Below are 15519 nucleotides of genomic sequence, written 5' to 3'. Positions count from 1 at the left end.
AGCTATTCCAACCTCTACACTTCATCAGGTCCCTCTGCTATACTCTCTTGTGGCATCTGTATAATCTCTTATATCATTTGCAATTAAACAGTTACTGGTGTGATTGCTGATGGCTAGTTCTCCTCCTATACTGTGAACTCCGTGAGCTTTGCTAACCTCTGGCACATAGTTAGGTATGCATTATTTCTCGATGAACGAACACTTGCAATTCAAGCCATCATTTAACTGGCCTTTGCATCCTGAGACAATCCACCAGAAAGTTACATTGCTTACACTTGCATTTTGCAGGGATATTCACTAAGATTTTCTTATAACTGAGGTGAACATTTGTTGGTGCCCTTTTAGAAACCTATCTTCCAAGCTAAGATTATTGCCTCTGTGATCCGCAACATTAGACTTTAAGGCCTGTTGTGACTTGTAGCAGATCCAAGATCATTTTCTGAGAACATTTCTGGCCCTGCCTGAGGGGACGCCAGGCCTGCTGATGGCAGAACTGAAAGTGTGCAGGTTACTGCTGAGGAGCTGCCACTGTGGGGACACAGAGCATGATGATCTCCAGGCTCTATGACCTCTTTGGCGCATCCTCTTCCTTCTAAGCTATTTGTTGCCCATCGTGGGCCATAAACACTGGTGCACAGTGTAACTTCTTATACAAGTCTTTCTGGGGTAACCCACTCACCATGGGGCATGCCCAGCACCCCTCTCAGAGCTTCCCTTTCCAAATCTACACCTACATCTTGACTCTCAATTTTTTCCCCACTGAGGGCCCCTCCCCTCATGCCCAAGTCTGGGTGGAGATTTTCAACATGTCCCATAGTTGAGTATGGATCATGGCAACTTCCTACAGACATGGCTACTATGCCCTTGACTTTCCCTTGGGCTTCCAAGTCCTCTTCGATAGCAGGCCTTGGAGGCACAGGCTCATCTCTGTGTAGCTACCATCACAAAGGACCTGGTGACACCAGCGCAAGGGGCCAAGTCCAGAATCCCAGGCAGATACACCCCATAGGGCCCACAGGTCATGAAATCCCTCAAATGTGATTACACGGGAGAACTTTTCCTGGAAATTTAGATAATGACAGTTGTCACAGCATATGGACACCTGTGTTCTATTTTCTCACTGGGGATAAACCTCTTTAAAAATAAACTTGAGAGGATTATTTTATGATGCTATTTTTTTCGTAAATTAAAAAAAAAAAATCATGTGAGCTGAAACTCTGTTTAATCTCCCAGCCCAGGAGGGAGAATCAGTGTCTGAGTCGTACCTGGGAAGGGGACCCGAAGCTTGCTTTTACACCAACGCCCCATCACTCAGGGTACCTGACACAGCTCATTCCCAGCCCTGAGGGAGATGAGTACCACCACCGGTCAGAGGGTTGGCCTCGCCAGCTCAGACCCTGCTCGGTGAGGGTCACGGAGCTCAGCTCACATCCCGAGGGGAGTAAGTCCCAAGCTCTGCCCAGAGGTGACCACGGATCCATGTTAAGCCAGCGCACACTGTTGCGGGTAGGAGAAGCCCCAGCCCCATCGCCAGTGAGATGCCCCACACACGCATGCTCCGATATACTTATGTGCGGTTCCTACAGGTGACCCCTCCCAACGGGCACACTCCTGGCCGCAGGGCTGGGGCCGGGCCGCACCGTCGCCGGCTGCCACCTCCTCAGGGTGGTCCCTACTGAGTGCGAGGCGCTCTTGAATCTGCCTGTGGATGTCCAGCTGCAGCCTACACATCTGCTGCTGCAGCTCTCCGATCACATTCAGAACCGACTGTAGGAAGGAAGAGAGAGGAGAAGAAAAGCACGCAGGGTCAGTGAGCACTCAGACATGGAACTCCTTAGGAGAGCAGAACAGAAGGATGGAAGTGTACGGCAGGGGGCACACAGCGCTCGCTGTCTGTGACCATACGCTCTCTTCACAGGAACCAAAAGACGTGGCATTTTCCCTGACCTGCCCCATCCGTGGGCCTGTCTGCAGTATGGCCCTCGTGCCATACTGGGGGCCGTCCTTGCATGACAGCGTCTGAGGCGCAGAGTCTAGCAAGAGCAGAGATGGGATCACATACGGACGCACCCCTTCTACACTCGCCAACGCCTTCCCCAAACATGCCAACCCCCGTGCACAGGGGACACATGGCGCACAACACGCTCATGCACGCTACTATGTCCCCAACCCTAAATGCTCCCTCACACCCGACACCAGACCTGACTCCTCTGTAGCCTCAAGAACATTTTGGCCTTTTATGGCAACTTTGGAGAATAACTGCAACCCTTGGAATCCATATCTACTCAGTTCTGAATCCCTTGCACTAGCAGCTCTGCTGGGCTTTCCTTTATCTACTCCACAGACATCTAGCGTCACTCCCTCCGCAGAGACCCAAGGCCACAGTAAGCAATGGTGCTCGCAGGTGAGTGAGGAGAAACACACAAATAACAATCACAACAGGCTGTAAGTGCTACACCAATAAGACTATGGGGTTTCCAGGGAGTGGTGAGCGACTAATTCTGCCTGGGTCGAGACAAAGAGATGGGACGAGTCTAAGTGATGTGAAGTAGGCGCATTCTAGATCACTTGCCTGTGTGGGGAAGTAAAGGAGATGATGAGTCATGGGCCTGGCTGGCAGGGTGGAGGGTGGTGCCACTCATGTCAACAAGAAACCCAAGAGCCTGGGGAAGACTGCGGGCAGCTGATGGGGCCGGGGCAGGGGCATGGAGTTAAGGAGACAGTTGGCAATAGATCCCAACAGAGCCTAGGGTGGGTGGGTGGCAGCCAATTAAAGTGTCTAGCCCCTCTCTGCCCACCTTTACTGACATTCTGAGCACTGGCACCTGGTACTGGGAGGTCTGCCCCCTGGCACCATGAGAGCTGTCCAGGCAGGCTAGAAAGAGGTTTTCCATCCCCAATAGAAACAGTGTTTTCTAAAAGAAGAAAAGCTTCTCCCCCGTTACCTTGTTGTTTCGTGACCCCCTTTTTTCCAATGTAGAAGGAAAACTGAGGGTCCGGATGGCAGCTTGGGTCTGAGAGGGCACTGCTAGGGCCCCTACACCAGCCTGCTTTCCCTCCAGCGGTGCCACTTGAACTCGGAGAGCTGCAGATGCGGGCATCGCTGTCATAAGCGGGCTCCTGGCCTCCCAGCCACTCTCTCCTGGAGCTAGCTCACCTGAGTTAGCCCAGCGACAGACCCACGCTGTCTTCCCCCAGAGTCAGTTGTCAGAGGGTTGGCTTTACCTGCTCATCTGACTTTGGTAAACACCTCACATGATGCCCTGGCACACGGAGGCCTTCGATAAATGTGAGTTCACTTTCCCCACTGCTTCTCCTTTTGCCACCAAGTGTTTGATCCATAAGAAATGAAGGAGAGAAACTGGGAGAGCAACAGAAAACACCTCAAGTTCATGCAACACAGTTAAGGCCCATGTGACGTTGATCATTGACAACAAAAGCCCAGTGGCCCTGCACCCTCCAGCATGCTTCCCTTACTGGCCACTCTTCCAGAACCTTTAGTCTCTCCTGGTCACTGGCCCTGCCGGTCTTCACACCTGCTCTTCTCTCTCTTATGTAAGTTTCAAGAACGTCACGGCCCTCACTCTTATCCTGTTCCCTTCATTGTTGTCTCTCGCAAAGTGAGGGGTCTAGACCCGCTGACCCTGATTTTCATCACCTCATCCCCACCCCCCCCTCCAGGCAGATGAGCTCGAGCTCTGTCTCCACCACACAAGGGGTCAGCACCCTTCTCGTGGTCAGATCCACACACGCATCCTCTGTCCTCAAGCTGCGTGGCTCCCTCGTTTTACTCCTTAGCTTCGGCAGCTCTGCACTACTCAGCTTCTCCTGGCCTCTCTTTTACTCTTTTCCTGCCAACTTATGGATCGCTCCAGTCTGTGTAGGTCTTCATGAATCCCAATGTCAACTGATCCATTTAGTTTTTCTTTGGCTTCCTGTCATCACAACTTGAAGGCCTTCTATATCAGCAGCCAAATTATGGACTAAAAATGCACACCAGGCAGGAGGACTAAAGGCAGATGACATGACCCTCTACAAAAAAAAATCTTCCTAGAGGTAGTCTTAAGGTATTATTCATTATTACTTGGGTACCAATATGCCTATTTTAGCGTTCATCCTACATTCCTCTATCTTATCCACAAGACTATCCCAAGCAATGCTTTCGCAGTGCCTCACTGAAGTGAGGGTTTACATAGCCTACCACTACAAGATGCACTCCTGGCCAAACCAGTGAGGCCAATCAGACGTAACTTACTCTTAATGGACACAGATCCCTACTTTGTCTTCTGGCTTCTCACAAACCATCATAGGGTTGACCTCAAACTCAATAGACTGAATTTTATAGAACCCTTCTAACTTTCTTTGCCGTTTTGAAAAGAGAAGGAGGAGGAGGAGGAGGAGAAGAAGAAAATGGTTACTTCCAGTTTTTCAGCAACTCACTTGATTTCTCCGATTCCTTAAAATTCACTTATAAACAAGCAGCCTGGGGACTGCTGTCCTAAGTTCTGTGCACCTGTCAGAGGCATCAGTGGAACCAAGCCCATTCTTTCTTTGATCTTCTTATTGAGAACTTTAAAGGAAAATCTTCCTATTGTCCTCTGAACTGTCCCTTTCAGTGGGGTTTGATCTTCCTGATGCTGTTCGTGCAGGTGCACTTTTCTCTGTCCTTTCTACCTTTTGTACAAGCCCCTTTGAAAACTGGTTCCTCTCAAGGTACCTCTACCTTTTCCTTTTGATTCGTGTATTATTTGTGAGGTTACACAGTCAGAAATAAGTATATTTTTATGTAGTTCAATATCCTTGGGTCATCTCTTCTATTTCTGAACTTTCAAAGGTATGATTTCCAAGGTCCACAGTGCACGTCTGTCTGTGCCGCGTTCTCCCCTCCCTCCCCGTCATGAACTCTCAAAATAACAGTGGCCACTCTCTCAAGATACCCATCACTTTCACTTCATAAACTAGTTTCTAGCTTTGCTTCAGCATTAGAGTCAGAGTGGCAGTTTTCCTGGTTTTTTCGTCTACATTCAGAGCAGAAACTATAAATGGCAGGGGGGTGGGGGGCGGTGGAAGGCAAAAACAAAAACCAACCTTTCAATACCTAGGTGTTGAGCTAGAGGAGCTTTTTTTTTTTTTTTAGATGTTGGGGGTAGGAGTTTATTTATTAATTCATTTATTTATTTTGGCTGTGTTGGGTCTTCGTTTCTGTGCAAGGGCTTTCTCTAGTTGTGGCGAGCAGGGGCCACTCTTCATCGCGGTGCGCGGGCCTCACTATCGCAGCCTCTCCCGTTGCGGAACACAGGCTCCAGACGCGCAGGCTCAGCGGCCATGGCTCACGGACCTAGTTGCTCCGCGGCACGTGGGATCTTCCTGGACTAGGGCACGAACCCGTGTCCCCTACATCGGCAGGCGGACTCTCAACCACTGCGCCACCAGGGAAGCCCCGTGGAGGAGCTTTTTAAGAGCCATCCAAATTGCTGCTCCCTTCATTACTGCCCTCTGTCTGCCTCCATCAGTCTGGGGATCTGTATCAGGAGCACATCTACTTTCCTCCTCTGCTCCATGTGACCATTTATCCACGCCCCAGCTCTTCTGGAACACTCTCCTCTAAACTCCCTATCCACGTAGAGGTACTGTTTTCCAGTATGTCCAGCCTCAGGCTTGGCACTTCCACTTACTTTTAAAATCCTTTATTTCCAGGGCTAGCCCCTCTCCTCTCTTAATAGGTCTTTTCTCTCCCATAGGGCAGAGCCTTTTGTAGCGGTGTTTTCAATCTTGGGTCCCACATCATGAAGTCCAGGTGACATTTATGAGGTTCTAATCCCTGTTGTGCAATCTCAACTCACTTTATTACTCTTGCTTTGCCAACCGTCAAAGTTTTTGTTTGTTTGTTTTATGGTTCTTTTCTATGTGAAACTAACTACTGGGCACTTCCCATAATCATAGTCTTTCCCACCCCATCCTACCTGTTAAACTTGTTCACAATTTTACTTAGTTGTTTCTCTCCCGCTTCCTTCATGCTCAGTTTAATACTGTCCTGGCACTCTGACACATAGCAGGTGGGAATACCACCTCCACATCTGTCAAAATGTCAAGTGCGTTGTACCCTTTGAGCCTTCAATTCCACTTCAATATCCTCACACGTTTACAAATTTATTAACAATAGCATTATTTGTAAGGGCAAACACTTGGAAACAACTTAAATGTCCACCCAAGAGAGAACTGGTTGAATAAATGAGGGCATAGTCAGAGCGTAAAATAATATGTAAACATAAACATGAATGAGAAAGGTTTTTTTTAATGTACTTGATATGAAACAAGCTCTATGACTGCTCAGTTAAAAAAAAGAAAGGTCTAGAATAATGTGTATCTGTGTAAATATGAGGGAAAGAATTTATCCATATAAATTTGCTTGTCCATGCATAAGATAACTCTGAAGGATACAAAACAAACTGACAACATTGGTGTCTGACTGCTGGCTGGGGAAGGAGAGGTTTTGCTGCATATACCTTTTTGAACTCTTGATTTCTGAATTGTTGGAGTATATTTCCTATACAAACAAAAATGAGTAAATAAAATAAAAACAAGAATAATAAAACTCTCCTAAGTCAGGCCAGCTCTTCTCTGAGCAAACACAATCTTCCCAGCCTTTGCTCTGTACTCCAGGTTCATCACTCCCATTGCAACAGTTCAGAAATCAGAATCCCTCCCTTCCAAGGTCCCACCCATAGCAAGAAAGGAAGCAGGACACCTGTGCTGTAAGACATTCCATTTTCTGCCAGGAAATCCTAGAGGTCGTTTCCAGTTCTCTTCAGGCTCATGTATATCCCTTATCAATTGGGCTGACATCATTTCCAAGCACATGCTGGATCCCTGTTCCCCTCTAGAAAGGCTGCTCTGCTACTACACGCAGAACCCTTTGGATCTCGCAAAGGGATCCAGATGCAGGCCTCCCTGCATCCCCAGTGCTTAGGGAAGCCAGATGCCCTTCTCCAAGGAAAATCTGTCCAAGGGACATGCCTTTGATAGGTGGGCCACCCCGAGGTTTTCCTTTGCCTCTGGATCTCCTTCTTTCATGTGCCATCCTCCTAACTGTGGTATTTACTTTCCATGTTGGTCACTTTTCCTGCAGTCCTGCTTTTCAGGAGTAAACCTAATTGGTCCAATCTTGGGTCTCCTGAAATGACCCAGAACCACTGCAAAAGGCTCAGGAGAAAAGGTACAGTAAACAGGAAATCCAGTATTCACCCACATCTCAGAAGGGTCACCACTGACTCCTGAGAGAGGCTGGCTATCAGGATTGTCTCCATTTAACAAGAAACCTACACCTCAAAGTCCTTGGGTTTATAGACAAACATTTGTAATCACTTCCACAGCTGACTACAGGGCAGCAGGATACCTGCTTAGGATAAAGCTTGAGCTACACAGAGAAAGTTTATTTCAGATCTGGCTACCTCAAAAAAGTCCTGCCTCTTTTAAACCACAAGCAATCAGGCTTTAGGCTAAGCACATTCACCGGAAAAACAGCAGCAGTGTAGGATGGGAAGCAACATTCCCTTTATTCATACAACTACAACCTTGATGACCCCAGGTAGCCAAACGCCTCCCTCAAAATAAACAGCTCTGGGCTTCCCTGGTGGCGCAGTGGTTGAGAGTCCGCCTGCCAATGCAGGGGTCACGGGTTCGTGCCCCGGTCTGGGAGGATCACGCGTGCCGTGGAGCGGCTGGGCCCGTGGGCCATGGTCGCTGAGCCTGTGCATCGGGAGCCTGTGCTCCGCAAGGGGAGAGGCCACAACAGTGAGAGGCCCGAAATAAATAAATAAATAAATTAAACAAACAAACAGCTCCACCACGCACGTGACAATAGTGCAGTTTAAGCAGCCCTCTCCATGGTTCTAAGCCTCGGGGGTTTCAGATAGCTACAAACAGTGGTAGAGAGTCTGAGCATACCAGTAAAGATTATGTTTAATGACAAGAATGAGAATGTTGCTTCAGGTCATATGGCTGTTGTTCCCTGATTATCACAAGTTTGAACAGCCTGAAAAAGTCCTCCACATGGAAACCTAATGTTTGTACTAGCAACTGGGAAGGGCTGTTATCGGGTAGGACCGAGGCCAGCAGCTCAGGGTCTACGCTGCCTCACGCAGCATAGTCTAATGGAAAACAAAAACAAAAACAAAAATTCGGATTGAAAGATAACCCTTTGGAAAAGAAAAAATAAAGCAAACAGTAGAATGACTGCCTTAGCTGTGCTTGGCCCAGAAGTGGGAGCTCCCTTTCCTTCCCTAGAAAGGAACTGAGCTGCTCCAGCTCGGTACTAACTCAGCATTCTGCCACCATGGACTGACTCTCAGGCTCACACACACCCATGCGTGGGCCCATGTCCCCTACAGTGACTGGTTCAGAAAACGGCACGTGACCCAAATTGGCCCACTGATATGCAATCCTGGGGTTTTACTGGAATCTTTGAGAGAGACAGAATCTCTTTCTCTGCAGAGGTTGCCAGGCTAGTAGGATCTAAAGCTGCTGATGGCCGTCTTTGTCACCACATACAGAGAGCCTTCCCGAGAATAAGGCTAAAACAGAACCAAATGAGACACTAAGCCTGATTTCTAATGACATGGTAAAGCCAGCTGGACCTAGTGATATCAGCTTTTTAAACCCTAGACTATTCCAGTTGTGTGACCTAATAACCCTCCCACTCTTTCCTTTCTTTCTTTTCCTTGTCCCCCTCCCTCCCTCCCTCCCTTGGTTTTGAGTTGTCTCTACCACTCTAAGCCTTCGTACAGAATTTATTCAATTCTGCCCCCAGGCCTGAATGTATATCCCCATGTGATCACACATTCTGAAACATTGGTAAAATAATTCTAAACCTGTAGAAAATCTAATTGCTTCTCCCTGAACATTTAAGAAGCACAGTCTATTTAACTAACACTTCACACAGATAAGCTTTGAGTCTGTGTGAACTTAGCAGGAAGTCAATAATGTAGCTAGGTCTGCATTTACATTTCTGGCATGTTTAAAAACACAATCAGTAGTTGATAAAAGCTAGTTATCCAGCACTATGCTAAGGACTACACATATACATTATCTCATTCCTTCCTCGGAACAACTGAGCAAGTAGGAATTATTACTATCTCCATTTTACAGAAGAAGAAACAGAGGTTTGGGAGGTTAAATTACTTGCCTAAGATCACAAACCTACTGAGTAGCTGAGTTTGGATTCCAGCCAAGAGGTCTGATTCAAAAGCCTGCATTCTTAATCACTAGAAGATATTGTCCTCAGCTTAATGGAGATAAATTTTCTTTTGGCAACTATACTTCTTACTAATGAGCATGTTCTCAGAAGCAATGCAAGGAATATGCCCCACATATTAGAAGTGTCTCAATCACCAATGTTTACCCAGTAAGCACAGAAATGTGCCAGGTTTCTGGGCATGATGGTGTTGGCGCTTAATTGAAAGGAACAATATCCACCTTTAGATTTTAGAGAGGCCTGTTAGAAGAGAGGATGCCAGATCCTATGATAGAGACTTAGCTTTTGTGACTGTTTTTTCGACTTTATCACACAGTTACCGATTTTACAGATAAAGAAATTGAAGGTCAGAGAGATTAAGTAGTTAACTTGCTGAAGTTCAAAGAACTATTAAGCAGTTAGGTCAGTAATTGAGCCAAGGTGTTCCTAAACCTAAAGGCTATTCTTTCCACAGCTCACAATGCACAGTGTACAAATATAGGGAACTTGTAGGTAGAGGCACATGGGAGGTGGTTATCTAAGGTTAAAACATACTGTTCTGAGCTCTGAGCCTAAAATTTATCCAAAACATTTATACAAAAAAAGAGGCTGGCATGCACTAGTCAATGGCATATGGAGCCTGAGAAAACAAAAACAAAAACGAGATACAGGAAAACATTCTAAGAGAAAGCCTGTGCATGGGCTCACCCATAGGAACCATGAGGAAAGAAACACATAATCTAAGGGTTGCATCTGGGTCTGTGAAATGCACATCAAAGAATGTCTCTAGACTCCATGGACAATGATGCTGGCTTATTGAGCAGCAGACTTCATCCCAATACGTGGTCATTATCTTGGCTCTCACAGAAGACATCTTGGTCTCTCCAAGTCTTGTCTGATCCTTCCCCCACTACTGCTTCCCTTTCCATCCTTGTCAGCAGCTTGAGGGAGGATACAGCCTTAGAGCCAAAACTGGGTGGTTTGGGCATTGCTGAAATCTGCAGCCACAGCAAAACCTGATAACTTGGTATTAACAGATCACTGTGTCTCTGGTGCATAGATGTTTCTGGCACCCAGTGGCTGCCAGGCTTGGGGTTGACCAGATGGCCCGAAGCCACATTAGGCTAGCTTCCCCTGATCTGAGCTTTGGACAGTATGGGTATCCCCAGAAGGTGATGTATCACACTCACCTCTGCTTTTTTCTGCTTCTCTTCCTGCTCTCTCTGCTCCTTCTCCATGCCCACCAGCTTGAGCTTCAGCTCAGACACTTCAGTCATCAGATCGAGCTTCTGAGTCTCAAGAGATGAACGACTTAGCAGCTCCTGCAGGCAAAAGCAGATCTCAAAATCATAAACCTCCATGGCAATAAGAACAACCCTACCTCCATCCATAGGACATAAGGCAATCTCTACATTGTACGATGAAAACGCTACATCTGAGCCACAGTCCTATAGGGGACAGGCCTGGGCTAATGCTGGGTCACTCAAGGATAGCACGGCCCGATGCTACCCACTGTGCTCTGAGAGTCAATGTGAGCTACATTTCTCAAAAAGCACATCTGTCCATAGAAACCATTATTCATTCTTTCCAGGTAGAGAAAAATGGATGGGTTTGCTCAACGAATGAAATTTCTCCATGTCTATTTTTAAGGTAAAGCAGCAGATCCTCTCCACCAAAACAAACAAAAGACCAGCTTAGGTTAACATTATATTTTTCAAAACCAAAGTTTCCATATCACCTCCTGGGCTCAGTCAATATTTAGCCCAGGAGAAAGGGAAATCTCTCCCAGCAGCCTCAGAAGCAGCAGCTTAAAGCTCCACAATCAACATGATGTACCCTGCATCTGTGGAATACATGAATAGACAACAAAATCATCCCAAATTGAGGAGCTGTGTGGATGAAAGGTTCTTGGTGCTGCAGCCAGGAGTCAGTGCTGTGCCTCTGAGGTGGGAGAGCCAACTTCAGGACACTGGTCCACAAGAGACCTCCCAGCTCCACATAATAACAAATGGCGAAAATCTTCCAGAGATCTCCATCTCAACACCAGCACCCAGCTTCACTCAATGTCCAGCAAGCTACAGTGCTGGACACCCTATGCCAAACAACTAGCAAGACAGGAACACAATGCCACCCATTAGCAGAGAGGCTGCCTAAAATCATAAAAAGTCCACAGACACCCCCAAAACACACCACCAGACGTGGACCTGCCCACCAGAAAGACAAGATCCAGCCTCATCCACCAGAACACAGGCACTAGTCCCCTCCACCAGGAAGCCAACACAACCCACTGAACCAACCTTAGCCACTGGGGACAGACACCAAAAACAACGGGAACTACGAACCTGCAGCCTGCAAAAAGGAGACCCCAAACACAGTAAGGTAAGCAAAATGAGAAGACAGAAAAACACACAGCAGGAGAAGGAGCAAGATAAAAACCCACCAGACCTAACAAATGAAGAGGAAATAGGCAGTCTACCTGAAAAAGAATTCAGAATAATGATAGTAAAGATGATCCAAAATCTTGGAAATAGAACAGACAAAATGCAAGAAACAGTTAACAAGGCCCTAGAAGAACTAAAGATGAATCAAGCAATGATTAGAAACACAATAAATGAAATTAAAAATACTCTAGAAGGGATCAATAGCAGAATAACTGAGGCAGAAGAACGGATAAGTGACGTGGAAGATAAAATACTGGAAATAACTACTGCAGAGCAGAAGAAAGAAAAAAGAATGAAAAGAACTGAGGACAGTCTCAGAGACCTCTGGGACAACATTAAACGCACCAACTTTCGAATTATAGGGGTTTCAGAAGAAGAAGAGAAAAAGAAAGGGACTGAGAAAATATTAGAAGAGATTATAGTTGAAAACTTCCCTAATATGGGAAAGGAAATAGTTAATTAAGTCCAGGAGGCACAGAGAGTCCCATACAGGATAAATCCAAGGAGAAATACACCAAGACACATATTAATCCAACTGTCAAAAATTAAATACAAAGAAAACATATTAAAAGCAGCAAGGGAAAAACAACAAATAACACACAAGGGAATCCCCATAAGGTTGACAGCTGATCTTTCAGCAGAAACTCTGCAAGCCAGAAGGGACTGGCAGGACATATTTAAAGTGATGAAGGAGAAAAAACTGCAACCAAGATTACTCTACCCAGCAAGGATCTCATTCAGATTTGATGGAGAAATTAAAATGTTTACAGACAAGCAAAAGCTGAGAGAGTTCAGCATCACCAAACCAGCTTTACAACAAATGCTAAAGGAACTTCTCTAGGCAAGAAACACAACAGAAGGAAAAGACCTACAATAACGAACCTAAAACAATTAAGAAAATGGGAATAGGAACATACATATTGATAATTACCTTAAATGTAAATGGACTAAATGCTCCCACCAAAAGACACAGATTGGCTGAATGGATACAAAAACAAGACCCATATATATGCTGTCTACAAGAGACCCACTTCAGACCTAGAGACACATACAGACTGAAAGTGAGGGGATGGAAAAAGATATTCTATGCAAATGGAAACCAAAAGAAAGCTGGAGTAGCAATTCTCATATAAGACAAAATAGACTTTAAAATAAAGACTATTAGAAGAGACAAAGAAGGACACTACATAATGATCAAGGGATCGATCCAAGAAGAAGATATAACAATTGTAAATATTTATGCACCCAACATAGGAGCACCTCAATACATAAGGCAAATACTAACAGCCATAAAAGGGGAATACTAACAGCCATAAAAGGGGAAATTGACAGTAACACATTCATAGTAGGTGACTTTAACACCCCACTTTCACCAATGGACAGATCATTCAAAATGAAAATAAATAAGGAAGCACAAGCTTTAAATGATACATTAAACAAGATGGACTTAACTGATATTTATAGGACATTCCATCCAAAAACAACAGAATACACATTTTTCTCAAGTGCTCATGGAACATTCTCCAGGATAGATCATATCTTGGGTCACAAACCAAGCCTTGGTAAATATAAGAAAATTGAAATTGTATCAAGTATCTTTTCTGACCATAACGCTACGAGACTAGTTATCAATTACAGGAAAAGATCTGTAAAAAATACAAACACATGGAGGCTAAACAATGCACTACTTAACAACGAAGTGATCACTGAAGAAATCAAAGAGGAAATCAGAAAATACCTAGAAACAAATGACAATGGAGACACGATGACCCAAAACCTATGGGATGCAGCAAAAGCAGTTCTAAGAGGGAAGTTTATAGCAATACAATCCCACCTTAAGAAACAGGAAACATCACAAATAAACATCCTAACCTTGAACCTAAAGCAATTAGAGAAAGAAGAACAAAAACACCCCAAAGTTAGCAGAAGGAAAGAAATCATAAAAATCTGATCAGAAATAAATGAAAAAGAAATGAAGGAAACGATAGCAAAGATCGATAAAACTAAAGTCTGGTTCATTGAGAAGATAAACAAAATTGATAAACCATTAGCCAGACTCATCAAGAAAAAAAGGGAGAAGACTCAAATCAGTAGAATTAGAAATGAAAAAGGAGAAGTAACAACTGACACTGCAGAAATACAAAAGATCATGAGAGGTTACTACAAGCAACTCTATGCCAATAAAATGGACAACCTGGAAGAAATTGACAAATTCTTAAAAATGCACAACCTGCCAAGACAGAATCAGGAAGAAATAGAAAATATGAACAGACCAATCACAAGCACTGAAATTGAAACTGTGATAAAAAATCTTCCAACAAACAAAAGCCCAGGACCAGATGGCTTCACAGGCGAATTCTATCAAACATTTAGAGAAGAGCTAACACCCATCCTTCTCAAACTCTTCCAAAATATAGCAGAGGGAGGAACACTCTTAAAACTCATTCTACGAGGCCACCATCACCTTGATACCAAAACCAGACAAGGATGTCACAAGGAAAGAAAACTACAGGCCAATATCACTGATGAACATAGATGCAAAAATCCTCAACAAAATACTAGCAAACAGAATCCGACAGCACATTAAAAGGATCATACACCATGATCAAGTGGGGTTTATTCCAGGAATGCAAGGATTCTTCAATATACGCAAATCAATCAACATGATACACCATATTAACAAATTGAAGGAGAAAAACCATATGATCATCTCAATAGATGCAGAGAAAGCTTTTGACAAAATTCAATACCCATTTATGATAAAAACCCTGCAGAAAGTAGGCATAGAGGGAACTTTCCTCAACATAATAAAGGCCATATATGACAAACCCACAACCAACATCGTCCTCAATGGTGAAAAACTGAAATCATTTCCACTAAGGTCAGGAACAAGACAAGGTTGCCCACTCTCACCACTCTTATTCAACATAGTTTTGGAAGTTTTAGCCACAGCAATCAGAGAAGAAAAGGAAATAAAAGGAATCCAAATTGGAAAAGAAGAAGTAAAGCTGTCACTGTTTGCAGATGACATGATACTATACATAGAGAATCCTAAAGATGCTACCAGAAAACTACTAGAGCTAATCAATGAATTTGGTAAAGTAGCAGGATACAAAATTAATGCACAGAAATCTCTGGCATTCCTATACACTAATGATGAAAAATCTGAAAGTGAAATCAAGAAAACACTCCCATTTACCACTGCAACAAAAAGAATAAAATATCTAGGAATAAACCTACCTAAGGAGACAAAAGACCTGTATGCAGAAAATTATAAGACACTGATGAAAGAAATTAAAGATGATACAGACAGATGGAGAGGTATACCACATTCATGGATTGGAAGAATCAACATTGTGAAAATGACTCTACTACCCAAAGCAATCTACAGATTCAATGCAATCCCTATCAAACTACCACTGGCATTTTTCACAGAACTAGAACAAAAAATTTCACAATTTGTATGGAAACACAAAAGACCCTGAATAGCCAAAGCAATCTTGAGAATAAAAAATGGAGCTGGAGGATTCAGGCTCCCTGACTTCAGACAATACTACAAAGCTACAGTAATCAAGACAGTATGGTACTGGCACAAAAACAGAAAGATAGATCAATGGAACAGGATAGAAAGCCCAGAGATAAACCCACGCACATATGGTCACCTTATCTTTGATAAAGGAGGCAGGAATGTTCAGTGGAGAAAGGACAGCCTCTTCAGTAAGTGGTGCTGGGAAAACTGGACAGGTACATGTAAAAGTATGAGATTAGATCACTCCCTAACACCATACACAAAAATAAGCTCAAAATGGATTAAAAACCTAAATGTAAGGCCAGAAACTATCAAAC

The 15519-nt window shown here is 44.4% G+C and overlaps 1 protein-coding gene across 9 annotated transcripts in view; it reads right to left on the bottom strand.

Annotated features, from left to right (window-relative positions):
• The window catches only part of LOC132493189 (synaptotagmin-9), a 391713-nt gene that overhangs the window by 40002 nt on the left and 336192 nt on the right, over positions 1-15519 (bottom strand). For all 9 annotated transcript variants that reach the window (XM_060103488.1, XM_060103490.1, XM_060103489.1 and 6 more), the window contains one exon: positions 10423-10554. In XM_060103488.1, the coding sequence (XP_059959471.1) occupies positions 10423-10554 (132 nt within the window). The remainder of the gene's footprint in view (positions 1-10422; positions 10555-15519) is intronic.

This window comes from Mesoplodon densirostris, chromosome 7 (assembly GCF_025265405.1).
Source record: "Mesoplodon densirostris isolate mMesDen1 chromosome 7, mMesDen1 primary haplotype, whole genome shotgun sequence".
Taxonomy (NCBI): Eukaryota; Metazoa; Chordata; class Mammalia; order Artiodactyla; family Ziphiidae; genus Mesoplodon; species Mesoplodon densirostris.
Note: the sequence above shows the minus strand (reverse complement) of the source record. Positions and strands in the feature narration are given on the sequence as shown.